This window comes from Lithobates pipiens, unplaced genomic scaffold (assembly GCF_037356315.1).
Source record: "Lithobates pipiens isolate NorthernLeopardFrog02 unplaced genomic scaffold, aLitPip1_a1.2 Scaffold_30, whole genome shotgun sequence".
Classification (NCBI taxonomy): Eukaryota; Metazoa; Chordata; class Amphibia; order Anura; family Ranidae; genus Lithobates; species Lithobates pipiens.
In genome coordinates, this window is record NW_027507791.1 from 58996556 (window position 1) to 59016861 (window position 20306).

Consider the following 20306-nt stretch of genomic DNA (forward strand, 5'->3'; position numbering starts at 1 on the left):
TCCGACGACAAAATCCGTCTGATTTTTTCCGACGGATTTTGGCCCAAACTTGTCTTGCATACACACGGTCGCACAAAGTTGTCAGAATTTCCGATCGTTCTGAATGAGGTGACGTCAAACACATACGTCGGGATTATAAATGGGCCAGTAGCCAATAGCTTTCGCCTGTTAGTTTATTCTGAGCATGCGCGGCACTTTGTCCGTCAGAATTGTGTACACACGATCGGAATTTAAACGATCAAATTTTGTTGTCGGAAAATTTTAGGTCCAGCTCTCAAACTTTGCATGTCGGAAATTCCGATGGAAAAAGTCTGATGGAGCCCACACACGATCAGATTTTCCGGCAATGCGATCCGATCGCATATTTTCCATCGGAAAATCCGACCATGTGTACAGCGCATTAGACCCCTTTCACACTGAGCCACGGGCTGCATTAGCGGTAAAGCTCTGCTAGTTTGAGCGGCACTTTACAGATTGTTTTAGTTGCACTAATTGGCCACTAGCAGGCCAATTTTAACCCCCGCTAGCAGCCTAAGAAAGGGTTAAAAGCGCCCGTGTAGTGCCGCTTACGAAGCTCTTTGCAGGAGCTTCGGCAGCGGTGCCCCTTCATTTCAATGAGCAGGGGCGGTGGAGGAGCAGTGTATACACCACTCCAAAGATGTTGCTTGCAGGACTTGACACCGCTTCAGTGTGAAAGCACTTGGGCTCTCACACTGGGTCTGCAGGGGAGGCGTTTTTCAGGCGCTTTTTTTTAGCCCTTTAGCACCTGAAAAAATGCCTCAGTTTAAAAGGGGTCTAAAGAATTAATTCACTTTTGCAAAAAAAAAAAAAAAACAGCGCCCTGGTAGTTTATTGAGAACTACAAGCCAACAGCCGCAAAGGTTGTTGGTACATGCAGTTTTCCATTCACAGAACACTTTTTTCTTTTTTTTTTATTGTGACAGCGAGTGGGGAGAGAAGATCCCCCTGCTCGCTGTTAAGACGGGGGTTCAGGTGCAGATGCATCTGTAACAAGTTACACCCCATGTAACATGTTACAAAAGGTGAATCCTTTAAATGGGTGGATCCTGATGGGAAAGCGGAGAAATTCAGCAAAGGGTGGATTCTAACGCCAATAGCCGGCTATCTATTGGTCCACCTACTGCCTCCTGTTAATCAAACATGGAGCAAACCTGATGGGGAACTTAGGTCTATGACTCCCAATCAGGCTTCGCCCCCATGTCCAAATCTCACTGACAGCAGTGGGGACAAAGCCCAGTTGCAATGAGGGCAGAGTGTACATATAGAAGCTTCAGTCTCAGTGTTCCTCTACATACAGTGCCTGCCCCAGATTCATGCACCTGTCTACAACAGTACATAAATGTATCACCCACACAACATTTGCCATGCGGAGGCACATCAGAATTTTAAAGAGTGTCTTAGATCGTTGACAATTTCCCCCGAATGTTGTTAAAAGACACAAGAATGAGAAAACAAGTTATGAAAAAAATGAAGACAAGAAGAGAAAAAGACGTGACCAAGTAGGACATCACCTGCATAAAGAGATTAAACCGCGCTTCTTTCCTCTTTTTGGTTTTGATCAGGTCAAGTGCAATGGTTTGGCAAGAACAAAACTTGGCTGTTTCTTCACGAACTTCCTCTCCAGGAGGTCCATCGAACTATAGAAAGTAAAAATAATGGATGAGACTTGATGAGCGTGCTCACAACTTACACATGTGAGGATCCTTCATACTAAACGGTGAGGTTTGGCCAAGCATGTCAAGTTCCTCAAATTTTGTAGCAATTTTCAGGGCAAAAATAAAGAGCAATTGCCTGTACATTTATCTTGGAGCACAGTACAGGACAAGGGCAAAGGTTTCATAAACCCTTTATAACCCAAGGTCTATGAAAACTTTGCCTGTGTTCCGTTGTGTACGATCTAAATCTTCTTGCACTGCCTCCAAAACATGTCGGGATAAGACAGAGTAAATGGAGTCACTCTGCACATGCTCAGATTGGTGTGTATTGCTAGAGAGCTTTTTTTTTTTTCTTGGGAGAGTGCATGTGATCAGCAAAGGTCCAATCAGCACTGTTCAGACAGAGGGTCAAAGGTCCTGCATCCTGATAGGACAGCCAGTGCAGTATGAAAATTCCTCCTACAAACTTTAACCAGGCACTGAGAGAAGTCACAAGACTGCTATATACTGCTGATGAGAAAAGGTATTTAGTTGTTTATATTTACTAAAATGCTTCCATGTTCTGTGGGAGTCCAGATATAGTAAATGCAGGGTCCTGCATTAAGGTGAATAACCTTCTGTGCTGCAGCTGCTCTCAATCAAATGCTGTGGCACGGGAGCAGGGAGCGGGGCACCGGGACTCAGGAGCGAGCACAATGGGTGCCCCCATAGAAAGCAGCTTTCCATGGGGGCACTCGCCAAAGACTTGAGCATTGGTGGGGGACCCCAGAAAAGGAGAATTGGGGCTGCTTTGTGCACTTCCTCTCAGAAAGCTTACATACCACCCCCTCCTCTCATCCCTATCACTGAAACAGGACTACATATGCCCCATGATTCACGAAGTGTGATATTCCAACTCGTATGCATGCTTAGAATATCTCAGAGTATCTCATGTCCATCAAAACGAAATGGACGGAAAGGACGGTGTTGCAAACGCTCTATTCAAGTCCTGCCTCTCTGCGTCACCGCACAGAGTGGCAGGGTGCAACAGCCTAGTCCCAGGGGAAAGCGCACATGCCACAGTGGTACCATAGGGACTTGGCTGGTAATACGAGGCACCAAAGAAATAAACTATCCCTTGCATGAAGGAAAAGAGTAGACATATAATGAATGTCCACCACACTGCAAATTTAAAGTGCAACTATTGTTTTGTTTTTTGGATAGAGTGGAGAGGGATTAGAACACCTGTTAGTTTTTATTGCTGTCTGTGCCCCCCATTAGGGAGATTCACCCTCTCGATTTGTCCCGTTTACTGTTATCATCGACAGTGAAAGTAAAAGAATATCCCACATTTTAGGTTGACATCAAAACAGAGAGGATCTTCCAATGGGGACGCTAGTTCTGGTGACCCTGGTGGTCACACACCTCACTTCATTTGTCTCACTTCCTGTTTTAGCTATGGGATAGGAAGTGAAGGGAATTCTCCCAATGGGACACAGATGGAAAAAAACAAACTGGTCAGGTGTTAGAATCCTTCCTTACCCTATCCAAAATGAAAAAAAAAAAAAAACAACAACAACACGGAAAATTGTATCAAATACTTGCCGTAATTTTCAGTTTTTCTGGCACCGATCTATGGCAGCATACGTGTGGTCATTTGCTGCCATGTTGGTACCAGGAAAACAGAAAATTTGATCAAGTACACACCATAATTTTCTTTTCCTGGCACCAATCTATGGCAGCATACTACCAGAAACATGCTGCCATGTTGGTGCCTGGAAAAAGTTTTGCCTTTACGAACACTAAGTGTATCTATATATTGACTTTTTTCATGTAGATTTAGGAACACTTTATATGTGCTTTTTTAGGACCCCACCGAACCCCAGCTAACGTGAGGCATGCGAAATTCAGTTTACATTCAACCTGAGCAAACAGAAAAAAAATATGACCTAGTTTCTCCAGCCTTACCCGAAACAACATGAGATCACCGATCTCCTTGACGACAGGTCCTTCTTCCCTCACCCGTTTCATGACTTCTGCCAGAGAATCTGAAAGGGAAAACAGAACGCCATATAAAAACTTACAGCACCTCGTTACTTATGTCAAAATTATCAAAACAGCCATATATGGTCAGATGGGAACAAAATTTTAATCTACATATGGAACTAGATAAATGGTATAAGCTGGTGGGCCATGCATTCAAGTCAAACTATAAAAGTTTTACTCTGAGAATACATGGTCCCGTCTAGATTGGTCTCTGGAGCCTCGCCATTATGTTTCAGCGGTTATGGACAAGCAGGTTCGTTCCTTCTGATGGGTGTGCTCAAAAGCGCAAAGATTTTGAATAGGGGCTCATAACTTAATTCATACTTTGACAGGAACGAACCTCATAAAAACAAAACAGTCCCTCTTGGGCCACCCTGTGCTAGAGGCTCCTAGGGTCACAAGACGCCTAATTGCACTTGTTTGCATAGCTGCAAGAATTGCTATAACCAGGTCTTGGAACTCTTTTATAATCCTGTTTGACTTGACTAAACTACTTAAGGACCGCCTCACGCCAATGTACGTCGGTAGAATGGCACGGCTGGGCACAAGCACGTACCTGTACGTTACTTTTTAAGTGCCCAGCCGTGGGTCGGGAGCGCCCCGCCGGCGGCACGCTCCCAACCCAGTCCTGTGCTCTGTGACCGTGGGACCAGTGGACACGATTGCCGCTGGTGTCCCACAATCGGGTCAGAGAGCTGAAGAACGAGGAGAGGTCTGTGTAAACAAACCTCTCCCTGTGCTTCCCTGTGTGGCTGTCACCGATCGTCTCTTCCCTTTTATAGGGAAGGACGATCAGTGACGTCACATGCCAGGCCACGCCCCCTACAATAAAAAAAAAACACATAACGTCATACATAACCCCTACACTGCCCCCTAGTGGTTAACTCCTTCACTGCCAGTGTCATTTACACAGGAATCAGTGCATTTACATAGCACTGATTGCTGTATAAATGACAATGGTTCCAAAAATGTGTCAAAAATGTCCGATGTGTCCGCCATAATGTCACAGTCACAATAAAAGTCGCTGAGTAAAAAAAAAAATATATGAATAAAAATGCTATAAAACTATCCCCTATTTTGTGAACGCTATAACTTTTGCGCAAACCAATCAATCGCTAATTGTGATTTTTTTTTACCATAAATATGTAGAAGAATACGTATCGGTCTAAACTGAGGAAAAAAAAATGTTTTTTTATATACTTTTCGGGGATATTTATTATAGCAAAAAGTAAAAAATATTGAATTTTTTTCAAAATTGTCGCTCTATTTTTGTTTATAGCACAAAAAATAAAAACCGCAGAGGTGATCAAATACCACCAAAAGAAAGCTCTATTTGTGGGAAAAAAAGGACGCCAATTTTGTTTGGGAGCCACGTCGCATGACGGCGCAATTGTCAGTTAAAGTGACACAGTGCCAAATCGCAAAAAAGGTGCCTGGTTCTTTGGCTGCAAATTGGTCCGGGGCTTAAGTGGTTAAGGTCAAATTATCCTGGATAATGAATAATGAAAACCTTTTGGTTATCTTGAATGATAAAATGACAGAGTTAGAAAAAACATGTGACTCATGGATCAAATATCTCTCGGGGAACACCTAGTGCCCATTTTGGGTCACAAGGTGTGGTTGCACAGTCACGTCTCATTTCCTTTTTCTTTCCTCTTTTTCGTTCCTTTTCCGACGTGCAGTTAAATGTCTTTGTCTGCATTGAAATTTATAGATTTTTTGGCCAGTGATCGGTACGAGATTAAATATTTGTTTACCTATTCCCTGTATTGTTTTGTGGGTGTACCTAATGTGTACTCTATAATGTTGGACATTATTGTTATTGTTTGTTATGGTAATATCCACTGCCATGTTTAAATTAGCGTTTGTAATTGTGTTACACATCTTTGGAAAAGAAGAAAAATGATTGAACAATGAAAAAAACTTATAACAAATTTCTTAGAAAAAAGAATTACAAATACATTTTTCATGTTATCATCAGAATGAAGAATCAAGAATTGTGGTGTTTGCCCTATAGGTAAAATAAAAGGTTATTAGCCATCTTAATGAAAAGTTGCATATTGGGAAAGAGATCATTGACATGAACTCCTTCTGAAAGGGCTAGCTGAATGGCCGTCCACGGCTTCACAGAACCAATCAAGTAGGCCGAAAATAGAGAGATGGGCACTAGTATTGGCAAGATCCAGCTAGTAGAGTAAATGCAGTGATAGAAATGACAAGCGGCATGTAAGCATAGCACAGGAGATTGCCATAGAGACATATCAACAAAGCCCTGTATGAAATCTGGCAATACGTCACAGTACTCCAGACCCTCTAGTGAAGCCACATGATGGTGGTGTAATGCATAGGGGAGATGCATGTAACAAAAGGAACTCTGGGGGACGGGAGTCATCTCTGCAAATACAGTAAGCAGAACCCATTCATGTCTTAAGCCGGCCATAAACAGGTCAAATCTTGGCAGGAACCGGCGGGATTCCAACCATGTACGGGGAAGGCTGAAGGGACCCAAGTTGACTGAGCAACCAACTTGGGTACAACCAGCCTGTTGGATTTTACATGCGATTATTGCTAGCAGCTGTTCTATCCGCTAGCAATAATCACTGCGTTCTCCCATCAGGGACTGCTCCCTCTGGGAGAACACAATGGATCAGACTGTGTTGATGGGTGAATTGAGTGATTTTCTTTCCTACAATCCATGGTTGCCGGAAAGAAAATTGCTATGGTCTATTGTTGGCTTTAATGGGATAGTGCGGACCTTGCAGAATAAAGAGAATGCAGTATGTGGCATCCATCCACACCTTAAGGGGACAATACAAGCCTGAACTCTGTAGTGCACCAGATCAGTGCACAATACAATACCATGTGTTTTTATGATTGAATAAATATACATGTAGTTAGAAACATGATGATGAGATATAATGGTTTACATTTTTTCTTGTTTTGAGTATATAGTTAGTATATATACAGTATATATCAAGTAACATTATACTGATCAGTGGAGCTGTATGGGTGTAAATAAGGATCCATCTGGGCTTTAACACCAATCCAGACTACAATACCCCCTTAAAGGGGAAGGCACATCCTGATGTAGTTTTTATACAGGCATACCCCACTTTTAAGTACACAATGGGGTTTATTTACTAAAGCTGGAAAGTGAAAAATTAGGCTCCCTTGTGCACAGAAACCAATGAGCTTCTAACCCCAGCTTGTTCAATTACCTTTGGTAATAAAAACCTGGAAGCTCATTGGTTTCTATGCAGAATTGAGCCCGATTTTGCACTTTCTAGCTTTAGTAAATAAACCCCATTGTGTACTTAAACGTGGGGTATGCCTTTAGTCAAAACACCAGGGGAGCAGATTGTGGTGAAGGTGTGATGAACACGGGGCGATTCACAGAAGGAGATTGGTGTGGAGCAGAAGATTGAGAAGAATTGGGACAAGTAAAGGTGCAATTTAACTGAAACAATAAACACAATAGGAAAAGAACTCTAAAAACAGTCCATATACAGGTTTAAAAGTTCATAAAATTTTTGGCGTGTGATCCAATAGAAATTGGCTAATTTCTTTCCGAGGGTTTCCACAAGCATTTTCCATGAACAATTAGACTGTTAAAATCCATCCAAAACATTTTGATCGGTCATCACGTCCGTCTCTTTTACAGTCTGCCTGGCCGCTTTTCCTATGTGTCCACCGTTAAGATGTAGAGCTGCTGGCCGCGGTGGACACAATGTATGTCAGACGAAAACGAGGCTCGAGGCACTGCTGCAAGCGGGACTCGGAGAGATGACGTCGCTACTCGGTGATGCGTTTCCTGAGCGTATGGGCCGCGATGGAGAGGCGACCGCGCTCCTTCAAAGCTCTGAAGAAGCCTCGTTTTCGTCTGACATACATTGTGTCCACCGCAGCCGGCAGCTCTACATCTTAGCGGTGGACACAAAGGAAAAGCGGGCAGGCAGACTGTAAAAGCGACGGACGTGATGACCGATCGAAATGTTTTGGATGGATTTTAACGTTCTAATTGTTAATGGAAAATGTGAGTCTGTTTTTAAACAGTTTTAAATAAAATTGCATGTTTAAACAAATCTGCACCCAGAGGCGCCCCTCTCTTTGTGTTTGAGAAGAATTGGGACTATTATAAGTCATGAGACATCTTTCACTAAAGAAGATTTATTAATTAATGATGGTTTTAACGGTGAATTTCGGTATATATAAACATTGTGAGATTTGCAGGAATATATCCCCCCCCCGGATTGACAGACAGCAGGAAAAACCTGAAAGTGGGTGTAACCCATCCTTGCTCTATTAAAAAAAAAAAGATAAGACTTTGGCTGCAGATGGTCTCTAAATTGGCAAGACAAATCATGGATTATTGGCTGTGTTTGAAATACAATTTATGATTTTCTCAGCTGCATAATAAACGGTCTTAAGAATGGAAATCACGTTGGCTTTGCTGCAGAGTGGGAAGCATGCCAGTAGAAACTGCTACAAGATAACAGAATAGTGTAGAGGAGATGGCTGTGAAACCGAGACTGGTTATATGTTGCCGACTCAATTGGTAATCACGTCCAAGTCCTACTTATGCCAAGCAAACTTGTTCAAACCACGTGTGAAGAAATGTATTATCTGCAAAGCTGGCCTCAGACAGTTTGAATCTCATTCGGTTCAGCAGGGCCTGGTCGAGATTCGAACCATATATGAGCAGGCTAAATGTACCCAGGTTGATCGATCAACTAACTTTGGTACAACTAGCCTTTTAGCTTTTTCATGCAATTATTACCAACCACTAGCAATAATCACTGTGTGTTCTCCCGGCTGGGATGACTCCCCCTGCCCCCTCACCGTGAGAACACAATAGCTCAGCGGGAGGAATTCCTCCATCAACACCCATGGTTGCAGGAAAGAAAATCACTAGATCGCTGGTGCCATGCAGGTCTCCTGCAGACCTGTCAGTGTATCTGTGTACCTGTACATCCCATATGGGAAAGCAGATACAGTGACAGGAAGAATTAATGAACTACTATGGCACTCCACAGTGCCATGGTAATTCACCGAGAACTGCAAGCCGACATCCGCAAAGAATGTCAGGACTTGTAGTTCATTCATACACAGGGCTCTCTGCATGAATGACGTGGCCGTGTGAGCAGAGCATCACATGACTGCGCTGTTTTCAAAAAGTGGCAGCTAGTATGGGAAACTTCTCACCGTTTTGATGTCGGAGGGGGGGGGGGGGGTGATCAGGCAGCGGCTGCAGCATTGGGAACCCTAAAAACGGATGGAACATGTTCCCAAAGGTGAACTTATCCTTTAATAAAGGCACCAAATGATATTCCTGGAGGGCGACTTGTTAAATCAGATGACAGTCTCAATATCTGTGGGTGCTGCACTGGTTGTGGCTTCGGTCTCCTTCCTGTATGGTCCAGTCTTTTGATGGCAGTTTCCTTGCCATGTATTGGGACCAGGTTGAAACTGTCCCTGCTATAGATGCCTAGTGGGTGACTTGGAGAGCTAAAGATGTAAAATGCTCTTCTCTGATTTTATTATTGAGATACTCCTATTTGACCCTGAAGGAGCAGCGGTTGGCTGAGAAATGCACCGGGGCTTGAACCTCTCAGGTAATGCAACAATATGAGGACACCTAGTGCTTTTCTACATATGGATCATGTATGGACTCTTTTGAGGGTCAACGTGATGTATTAATTAACAAATTATCAGAGGGAGAATATGAAACATCATTTTGTATGGTTTTAATGATAATTTGTGATTAATACATTTTGCAGATTTTAATTTTCTTAATTGTGCTTCTTCTGCTTATAACTGTCTGGTGCCTTGAAAGTCCCTTTTAGGGAATGGAACTTTTTGGTTCCTAATTTTTGGATGTATGTATATGGGATGTGGCACTGTATAATTTTTTTCCCCCCCCAAGATATGGTCATTTTGCCTTGCCTTTAATAAAATTGAAAAAAAATAACCCTGCAATGCATTGTACAACACGTTGCCAGTGCATTTTATGCAAAACTTAACATGCATTTCTGGTGTAAATAGGCTCTAATGCCTACGGTTTTGGCACTGGGGATCCAACAAGGTCAAACAGACATGATGGTTAGTTGTCCATCTATATGGATCATTAACTATATACATTCTTTTCTGCTCACTTACTGTGAATTTCAACGAGCTCAGGAAGATTGGGGAAGACCAGCGATAGTTCTTCTGTAGACAGCAGATTATCTTTCCGCATCCTCTGGTAGAAAATATGATCCAGAACGCGGAGGACCCGCAGATGAGAAGCCTCCGTCATAAACAGTTCTAAAGGCGATTATAAGTTTAATATCAAAGTGACATAATAGCCATATGTAAAGTACAGTTGCTCCCAAGGGAGACCGAGTAATATAATAATTATAAAGATTTTATCTTGATACTTCATTTTTTTTGTTCAAATGGTGCATTTTAATTAATATTCTGAAATGTACCTTCCTTATATACTGTAGGTACAAGCCCATGAATACCTAAACTGTTTTGCCATGTTACACATTATGCTAGGATTTCCCTGCGTTAATTCAATACTTTCAAAGGGTTAGTTCACCTTTTACAAAATATTTGCCTATGCAGGAAGGGGGCATCCATAGATAAAAACAAACTGTGCAGCTTTTGTGAATGCCCTTGCTATATAGGTGTATGCCATTTACTTACATCCCGAAGTCTGGCCTAGAAACTCCAGGAGATGGCATTCCCCCCATCCTGCCTTGTTGCCAAGATCAAAATAGGACAAGCCGGCAACTCCATGTCCATATCCAAGTATAAACGTTTATTGGTACATGTAAAAAGATACAAGGGCTGATGCGTTTTGGTGTTTCGGTGCCGTGACCAAGGCGGTGTGCTGAAACGTGTCAGCACTTGTATCTTTTTACATTTACCAATAAAAGTTTAAATTTGGATATGGACATGGAGTTGCCAGCTTTTTCTATTTTGACTGTTGCCTAAGTATTTGTTGTCTGGAGGACACAACAGCCTGAGCACCCTATCATGGACTCTACTTCTATACTCAGGAGACTCCCTTGGTGGGAGTGCTGCATTCCTTTTCATTTGTTGATACTCCCAACCATTACTGCTCACCCCCACCATCACAGGAGCGAGCTCTCAAACTCCCACATGTGTGGTCTTCTATCTCCTCCACTGCAGTATCACTGACCTAAGAGCTACTACAATGGGGGAGAAAAAGAGCAGGGGGCTTGAATCAGCTGGAACGGTCTTAGCAACATCCTAGCAACAAAGCTGGATGGGATGATGCCATCTTTTGGAGTTTTTCGGTCAGGCTTTGGAAAGGTACGTAAATGGCCTACACCTATAACAAGGACATTATCCACCTTTAGTCAAAGCTGCAGAGTTTTTTTGATCTACAGGTGCTCCTTATTTGCATAGGCCATTTTTGTTGTTGGTAAAGGTGAACTAACCCTTAAATACAGCATACATCATCAGCAATACCTGTCAGAAGTTGCTCACCGTGTATTACTTCTTGCCGCGCTCGTTCTTTCGGAGACAAATGCTGCGCTACCTCCCTACCCACAGTGTGCTGCCAGTTCTGGGCATCCGGCTCCACATCGAGGTCAGAGAGATGTCCCAGGTCATCTTCCTGCAGATTGGCTAGCAAGGATTCACCCGTAATGCTCAGATTTGGAGACTCCATGCTCCTAGAAAATGATGAAGAATAGGTCAACACAAATATGCCTCCAAAATTTGGTCGGATTATGGCACTTAGGCAATCCATTCAGAGAGATATATGGAGGCCGATATTGCTGGATTGCTTTTGAAAATGCTGGTTGTCTGGATAGAGCATTGGTCAACTCAGTCTACTTTGAATGGTCATTTAATTTGACTAAAGCTGAACTCCAGGCAAGTACGAAAGAATTCAGATCCGGATCCAGCAGTACATCACTAAATGCATTTTAAATTCAAGCGATGTAGGTACCTGCATGCCATTAAGTATAAACTTCCTATAAACCTCTGCACAGCAGAGCTCAGGCTGAGAGAGGGAGAAGCAGCACTAGGAGTCAGTCAATTGTGCTGCAGAGCTCATGTGCTAACAATGTAAATGCTGATAGGAGGACGGGAATGAATGACAGAGTGATGAGCTCACCAGTCTGCTGCCTCTCTGTCCATTCACAGGCTGGGGGAGGATAAAGATCTGTACATGTTACTTAAAATTTGAACTCTGGGAATTGCATAAAACACACTTTTGAAATGGGGTCCCCCAGACTGCAAGAGATGAATGCTTGTTACTGTATGTCTGGGGGTAGCGCAATAAGATGTAATGTCTAATTTCTTGCTCCGGCAGGTTCCCTCGATCTGTGTCTCCCACAGGGGCGGACTGACCATTCAGCCACTCGGGCACTGCCCGAGGGCCCCGGGCCACTAGGGGGCCCCATCAGGGTTGCCAGCCTCGGTAAAACCAGGGACAGTATGTAAAAATCTGTGTTTTTTTACATCTGTCTCTGAAATGTCCCTTACCGACATACCTTTTGGTCTAAAAATCCTGAGATTATAGCTGCCCCACCTCTCCAGTACCTTCTCAGCCAATAGAAACATGTCTGTGTATACTGTGTGTACATGTATGTGTATACTGTGTGATTGTATACTGTGTGTGTTTTTGTATACTGTGTGGCCCCATAATCTCTGATTGCCTGGGGGCCCCATAATCTCCTATTGCCCGGGGGCCCCATAAGTTGTCAGTCTGCCCCTGGTCCCCCACCTCTTCTCTAAGACACTCAGACCAGTGGTCCCATTCTGCACATCATCAAGCACAATACAGGGCCAATAGCCCTGCTTTATGCATGACGACAATGAAGATCGCCCCCAATTCTAAGAGAAAAGGAGAGCACACAAAGCCTGCCAGAGCAAGGAATATGGCATTATACATTATTTTTCTCTACCCCTAGGCTTAATAAGCATTTAATTCTTTGCCATTATTAATAACAGTAGTAATCTTAATATAATGTGCCCGTTGCATCAGAATAGTAAACTGGTGGCATCACCTACCTGCGGGTCAGTTTGGGAGTGTACGGTGGAGTTGGGTTATCCAGCGACCTGTGGAATAAATACAATATTATTGAGATCTGTTGAGACTTGCTAGCTATTATTTCTCAGGATTCAAACCTTTCCTGGGTGAGACATGGAGGTTGCCTTTGCTGACCTCCCATCTGGAAAATACCAAATCCTGGCTAGCCTACTGACCTGTGTGCATGAGGTCTAATTATAAAAGGACCACACAGGTGTTTTATTCATCAAAGGCAGATGTGATTTCATCAACAGCTTATTTTTTTATTTTTTTTATAAAAGGGAGGTTTTTACTATAATTTTAAAAAAATCTATTAAAAACAACAGACTTTTTGCAGCCATAATGGCAGGAGTCCTAGTAGCCAGAAATCATGTGACCCTTTGCCCAGGATTAAGGAGACGTTTGGCCATTTTATTTTTTATTCAGGATAAAGAAAGGCTCCTTTTTACTCATAATAATAATGAGATTGGATAATACTGACATGTGCTCAACTTGATTCAAATAAAGCAACATTTTTTTATTTTAAAGGTTAAGGTCTTTTAACTTTAAAAGATTAAACCTGAATGGCTGCTGCAAAGGCTCCACCTTTGTTCCATATTTCTTCATTATCATTTATTGTAACTCACCCTGATGTCATGTGTAGAACTGTACCTCAGATTTAAATAATCAATCTACATGCTATGGTCAAAGAATGTGGACACCCCTCTAAATTATTGATTTCAGGTGACGGGTACTGGTAATGCTACAGAAGAGGGCCTGTGTTGACATGCTTTGGGCTTGAGTCGGTGGCACCAGCTTGACATCAGTATGAGACGGTTCTGAGATCATTCAAAATAACTACCTGGTGCATTTGACCGACTTCATCTTGTTTTTGCATTTCCATACTTGTAGGGGGAATGCAAAACCCATGTGAAGCGAACAAAAGCCTGTTGACACAGGCCCATTCAAACACATTTTAAACATTTGTCAATTTCCAACCTCTTAACACTAGTTTGGGCAAGATCTTGTCTTGTTCCAGCATGTCCGTGCCCTTGTGCACAAAGACCGCTCCGCAAGGACGTGGTTTGAGGAGTTTGATGTGAAGGAATCAGGTGGCCTCCACAAGTCCAGACCTCAACCCTACTGAACACCTTTGAGATGAATGGGAGTGCCAATTGTAAACCAGGTTTCTAGTACCAGACCTGTAAAATGCATTTTGGCTGAAAAGAAATTCTCAGACACATTCCAAATTTTTGTGGAAAGCCTTCTCGGAAGAGTGGAGGCTGTTATAACAGCAAAGGGGTGGTCATTTCCATAATAATGCCCATGGTTTTGGAATGGGATTTCAAACACACTTGTATGGCTTTGATAGTCTAGTGTCCACAAACATTTGTTGTAATAAATTGACAAGAGCTTTAGCATATACTGTGATATTTACCTACAAACGGTAGGTGTGTAAAATATTCCAAAAGCCAAAAAAGGCAACACTGACCTTGTGGACAGACTGGAAGCGGAGGACGATGCCGACTGGTGTAATCGGGTGGCCTCTGCGGCAGCATCCATGTCCACATCACTTCGGGAGCGGGGAACGTTGTCAGCTTTGCGGGATTTCTTCAGTTCCTCACGGCCCTTCAGGCTTTCTGAGCGACCAAGTTTCACCTCTGCCCTGGCACTGCAAAATAAAGAAATCTATTACTGTTGTAATGATAACGGTATCATTAATGGTAGTAGGCAAAAACAAGAGGCAAATCTATCACGCATAACCAGGGAGTTTCACCTTCTGGCGCTGCCACCATGGTCTGAGCATGGCTTCCTGGAGGTGGCGATTGGGCTTGTCTCTCCCATCAAGAAAAAACAAAGTTGCCACCTGCATGCATTATGATTTGTTATGCAGTGTGCAAGTATGCTGCTGAGATCCATGGGGGAAAAAAAATGGGGTTGATTTACTAAAAATGGAGAGTGGAAAACCTAGTGCAGCTCTGCAATTTTTTCAAAGCTTAATTGAACAAGCTGAAGCTAGAAGTGGCTTGGCTATCATGCACAGCTGCACCGGATTCCATACTCTCCAGTTGCAATAAATTAACCTCATTGCAGCCTATTTATGCCATATCTGCAGCTACCCAACAATGCATAGAGGCAGGGGAGCACAGCTATGTTACCAAGCTCAATAATTGGCCAAAGAAGATCGGGAAATTTCCATAAAGACTTTTAGAAAACGACCACGCACTGGTATTTTAGCCATGGAAACAACAGAAGGTGGTGAGCGAGTGAATGTGAGGTATACATGATAAAAGGATAATTGCAAAGGACCTAAGGATATTGATGTGCTCAGTTGGGTTAGCATACTTAGATGGTGGAAAATGGCAAGTTCTGGGAGAGCAGAGCTAGGATAGATTTGAGTATTTCTTATACTCCACATTTATTTGCAAATGTATGTCATGAAACCCTCTGTTTTTAAGGTGAACTGTTAGACGAGTCAAATTTTTTTGTTTGCAGCCTAGCTGGCAAATGTGCTGGGAGATATTTTTCTTGTGATGTGCAAGGCCCTTCCATGTGTACCTTACTTTCAAAGCTAGTAATAAATTGGGGTGGTTGCCATTTTTGTATAGTTTGCTTGGTGGATTTGGTGTGGGGACACATTGGAACACCTTTAGCTGTCATTGTGCTATTCCTGGACTTCTAATTCGCCCCAGCGCCTTTAACTACTTGCCAACCACCCGCCGCAGTTGTAATGCGGCAAGGTTGCATGGCTGTGCGAATGAAGGTACCTGTACGTTGTTTTGTGCTCTAGCCCTTGTGGGAGCGCAATTGGCCAGCGGGGGGGGGGGGGGGGCAATCAGCGAGATTGTGTCCGCTGGCAACCCACAATTGTTCCCCACGGGGGAGGACATAGATGTCTGTGTTGTCCCAGTCAGTCCATCCCCCACACCAGTGTTTCTCAATTCCAGTCCTCAAGTCGCACCAACAGGTCATGTTTTCAGTATTTACCGCAGATGAAATGCCTGCGGTAATTACTAAGGCAGAGAAACTGATCAGATCATCTGTGCAAAATAATGGAAAGCCTGAAAACATGACCTGTTGGTGCGCCTTGAGGACTGAAATTGAGAAACACTGCCCCACACAGTTAGAAAACACTCAGAGGGAACACACTTAACCCCTTGATCGCTCCTGGTGTTAACCTTTTCCTTGTCAGTGTCATTAGTACAGTAACAGTGCATATTTTTAGCACTGGTCACTGTAATGATGTCACTTGTTCCTTGTCACTAAGACCACTTTCAAACTGCAGTGCTGTGCCGTTAGCATTAAAGCACCAGTGTTTTAGCATCGCTTTTCAGTCGCTAGCAGGGCGGTTTTCACTTTAAAAAAAAAGTCCAGTTTTGTGGTGCTTTCAAAACGCTTTTAAGGTGCTTTGGAAGCGTTACCCATTTAGTGCAATGGGCAGGGGCATTTTGGGAGCCCTAAGTACAACGCTAAGTACATCGCCCCCTACCCGCCCCAAAGATGCTGCTGGCAGGACTTTTCCTAACGTCCCGCAAGCGCACCGCCTTGGGTGTAGAAGCACACACTGCACAGTATGGGAGGCAGTTTCAGGTGCTTTTTAGAGGCTATTTCAAGCACTAAAACGACTGAAAACTGCCTCAGTGTGAAAGGGGTCTTCGTGTCAGATTTGTCCACTGCAATGTCGCAGTCCTGCTAAAAAGCGCTGATCGCCGCTTCGGGAGTTTTTGGCCCCTATAGACTTCAAAGGAAAAGCCCAAAAACTGTTAGAAACCGTGCCAAATATCCTGCATCCCCCCCCCAAGTAACTGGCTTCCCATTATCTAAAACTAAAAACCAGGCAAGCAAAAACCCCAGCAACATTTTTTAAAAATGCCTGCACAAATGCTAAATAAAGTCTGTAAAAATGACAAAAGGCGGTCACCTCAAACTTTATAGTACAATGCAGTAACAATGAAATAGAAGTCACTATATCTGAGCCGGTACCAGTCGGATGTGTCCTGATAGCTTTCACTCATTGCTGTCACCCAGCATAAAGCGATAATTTTAGATGTAGATTATGAAAACTGGCACAGTGGAAAATTATATTCCATACGACTGCCAGACAGCTGCCTAATGCTATTTTATTTTTTTCTGAATAAAACTAGTGTGAACATCAAAGATGTTTCAATGCCATTCATTCAGAGCAATTCATCCTTAAAGCTGAAGTTTAGGTGTGCATATTTTTACATAGTTACGTTGATCCAGCTTGGACCAATGTAAGTATGTACAGTATGTATGCCATACCTGTGGGATCACTATGGAAGTCAGAAATCACTGTAGTAGGCACCACTACTAAAATGATTGCCACTGGCTTCTGGATCCCGTGTCAAGCGGCTGCAGGAAAACTGGGGGGCAAGAAAGTCAAAGAGGAGATGAGTGGAAGAGAAGCAGAAGAAAAGGTAGAAAGAGGGTGGGAACGAACATGAAGAGGACAAAAAGTAAAGAAAGGGAGGGAGAAGAAGAGCCAAGTAAAGAAAGGGAGAGAAGGAAAGAAAAGGGAAGGAACAAAACAGGAAAGGATTAAAGAATAGAGGGAAAGGAAGGAAAAGAAAATGAAGAAACATTTTGAAAGGATGTGGAAGGGAAGGATAAGGAACAGATAAAGAAGGGGATGGAAGGTAAGGAAAAAAAAAGAAGGAAAGAAAAAAAGAAAGGAAAGGAATGAGGAAGGAAAGGAAAGGAAAGGGAAGGGAAGGCAAAGGGGAGGGAATGGAAGGGAAAGGGAAGACTAAGCAAAATGAATTGAAAGAAAAGAAAACAAAAGAAAGGAAAGGAAAGGAAAGGAAAGGGGAAGGAAAGGAAAGACAAGGCAAAAAAAAAGAAGCAAAGGAGAGGAAAGGAAAGAAGAAGGAAAGGAGAGAAGGAAAGGAAAAAAAGAAGCAGGAAAGGAAAAATAAACCAGGAAAGGAAAGCAAAGGAAAGGAAAATAAAATAAAGGAAAAAGAAAGGAAAAAAAGAAGGCAGAGGAAAAAAGAAAGGAAAGGAATGAGAAAGAAAAGGAAAGAAATGAGTAAAAAAAAAAGAAAAAGAATGAGGAAGAAAAGGAAAGGAAAGAAGAAAGAATGTAAAAGAAAAGAAAGAAAATGAGAAAGAAAAGAACGAAAAGAAGAAGCAAAGGAGAGGGAAGAAAATTAAATGAAAGGAAAGGAAAGGAAAGGAAAGGAAAGGAAAGGAAAGGAAAGGAAAGGAAAGGAAAGGAAAGGAAAGGAAAGGAAAGGAAAGGAAAGGGAGTGAAGATACAAAAAAAGAAACTACCAAAGAAAAATCCCAAATGAGCCAATCAACAAAATGAAATACTGTAAAACAATTTAATTGAGTGAATAATATGAAGCATTCAGAAAACAATAAATAAATGACTGGCTAAAGAAGATGGATGGATGGATACTCAGAACATAATCCTGAAAACATTCAGCAAGGTGTAGCAGTCTGCAGATTTTTCTTAGGAAGCCGACCATAACAACCTCACTAACCCCAAGAGATGGGAGCAGTTAGAAACCAACAACAGGAATCTTGCTTTACGCCATCAGGTTCCCAAGCATTGGCATGTTTTCTGACCTGAATTAGCACACACCTTTATATAGAGTGACTACTGTACTTAAGTAGAACTTCTGCTTCAAGATAATTAATTTGCTACATCAGCAATCCCAAATTTAAAACAATACCACCAAATACAGTTCTCCAGCACAAACAAGCCTTGCCAACCTTCCAAGACATATTATAAACAACCACAACCTGTGGTATCCTATGGTGACTAGCCATCAATTGACGTAAAGCATCATATTGCAATCAGACGCTTGAAAGACGACTTCTGATTGGTTTCCACCAACTGCTCATCATTGTGGTTTTTCAGCTTTAAAAAAAAAAAAAAAATCTACTACTCCAATTTCTTGCATAGCTATATATTTCTGATTTTCATAAAGCAAGAATACAGCAATCTGCATGCATCAGTATTCCGATATCTGTGTGCCTGTGCAGCTGTATAGGAATAATGCAATGGCTGCTTCTCCCAAGCCTCCAGCACTGCAGAGGTTAAGCGATGCAGCTCGTACCTTACCTCTTCCATAATTTCCTCTCCATCTTCTTTTTATCCATCTTATTGTTGCACGCCCCTCTCTCTCTCTCTCTAGATTTCCATCGCTGCTCAGGCCCTGTCTACATCTCCCCACGGCTCCATCCACGCCATCTCCATCGTGCGGCCTACACAACGCCGAGACCTGCTCGTCCTGACAGAGCTCGGAGGCAGATCACAAGCGAGCCGTCTATTGATCCCATCTCTAACGAGAGCAATGAAAATCAATGGTGCTCAGGACAGAACGGAGCAGGCATCCGAGGGGAGAGAGACCGCCCCATCACACGGACACAGCATGCGTCCTTACACCTAAATGCCAGCGATAATTAAAACAGGAGAGGAGACCGTCGTGGTCCGTGATTCCATCTTCCCACAGCTGCCTGATGCAGCTAAAAACAGCCAGGCGCTGGACAGACAACACCAACGCTGCAAACCGGGAGCTTATAAAAATAGATGCTGAGCAATGTCACATACAACAAGACATGAGAGGCTGATCACTCCTGTCCTCTAAATCCGTTACACTTCTATCCCAAATGTCATGTCTTTTATTTTGGCGCTTCAGTTGCAATTACTGGCAAGTATATTAAAATATAACTAGCTTATGTTGGAAATAGGGGGACTTTTGCACATGAAATTAAAAAAATTATACAATGTTATTAAGGGCCCATTTACATTAGGGCTGTTTTGTACAGTAAGGCTGCATCTACACACACGGCCAGAAGGCATTTAAAAGAGATGGTCACCCATCCACAAGTCAACATGGCCAGCAGCCATGCTAGCTGCGAATTTTATATAACAAATAAAATGAAAAATTGGACCAGGATTTATAGGTTTTTTTTTTTTGCCTTCCTCTGGATCAACTGTGGGTATGTACACGGAGATCTTCTAATTACAACTGTAGCGCCGGCTCCTGAAGAGCACTCGCTATGTGTTTTTCACTATTTAAAGTTCCTAGAACCGCAGTTTGGTTTTGGGTTTAATTATACCAAATTATGGTTTCAGTACCAGTCTAGCTGCATTGCACTGTGTTCTGCTTGGCCACGGGTGGCGCTGTTACTACTGGCAAGTGTGAGAACGCAGTCTAGCTGGGTGCATTGAGTGTCATTCTTTCTCGGGATCAGCCCAGTGGGAGTGTCATCTTGCTCTGCATTCTGGGAGAGGGTACTTAAGGTACTGACATCACGTGCTTCTGGGTTCCGGTGCAGAAGATCTTTCTGTCTGCTTGGTCCTGGTCCTCCTGACCAACCCCCATGGCCCTCGCGGCCTGGGGTGCGGATCCATCCAATTCCGAGTCTCGGGGCTGGCTAGCCCGAGGCAAAGTAACTGGAGGGAGGATTCGTAGGTGGTCTGGTGCCGTCTCATCTGTGGAGAGACCCAGCAACTATGGAAGCAACCAGGGGAGGACTCTTTGGGAGAAGGCCATGCTGAAGCTGGCTTCTCAGAAAGAGCCTGGAGGCTTAGTTGAAAG

General features: G+C 43.0%; 1 protein-coding gene across 5 annotated transcripts in view; it reads right to left on the reverse strand.

Annotated features, from left to right (window-relative positions):
- ARHGEF11 (Rho guanine nucleotide exchange factor 11) overlaps window positions 1-20306 on the reverse strand; it is a 262171-nt gene that overhangs the window by 38487 nt on the left and 203378 nt on the right. For all 5 annotated transcript variants that reach the window (XM_077464299.1, XM_077464297.1, XM_077464298.1 and 2 more), the window contains 6 exons: window positions 14222-14401; window positions 12732-12779; window positions 11199-11386; window positions 9858-10004; window positions 3624-3703; window positions 1533-1658 (listed from right to left, as the gene is read on the reverse strand). In XM_077464299.1, the coding sequence (XP_077320425.1) occupies window positions 1533-1658; window positions 3624-3703; window positions 9858-10004; window positions 11199-11386; window positions 12732-12779; window positions 14222-14401 (769 nt within the window). The remainder of the gene's footprint in view (window positions 1-1532; window positions 1659-3623; window positions 3704-9857; window positions 10005-11198; window positions 11387-12731; window positions 12780-14221; window positions 14402-20306) is intronic.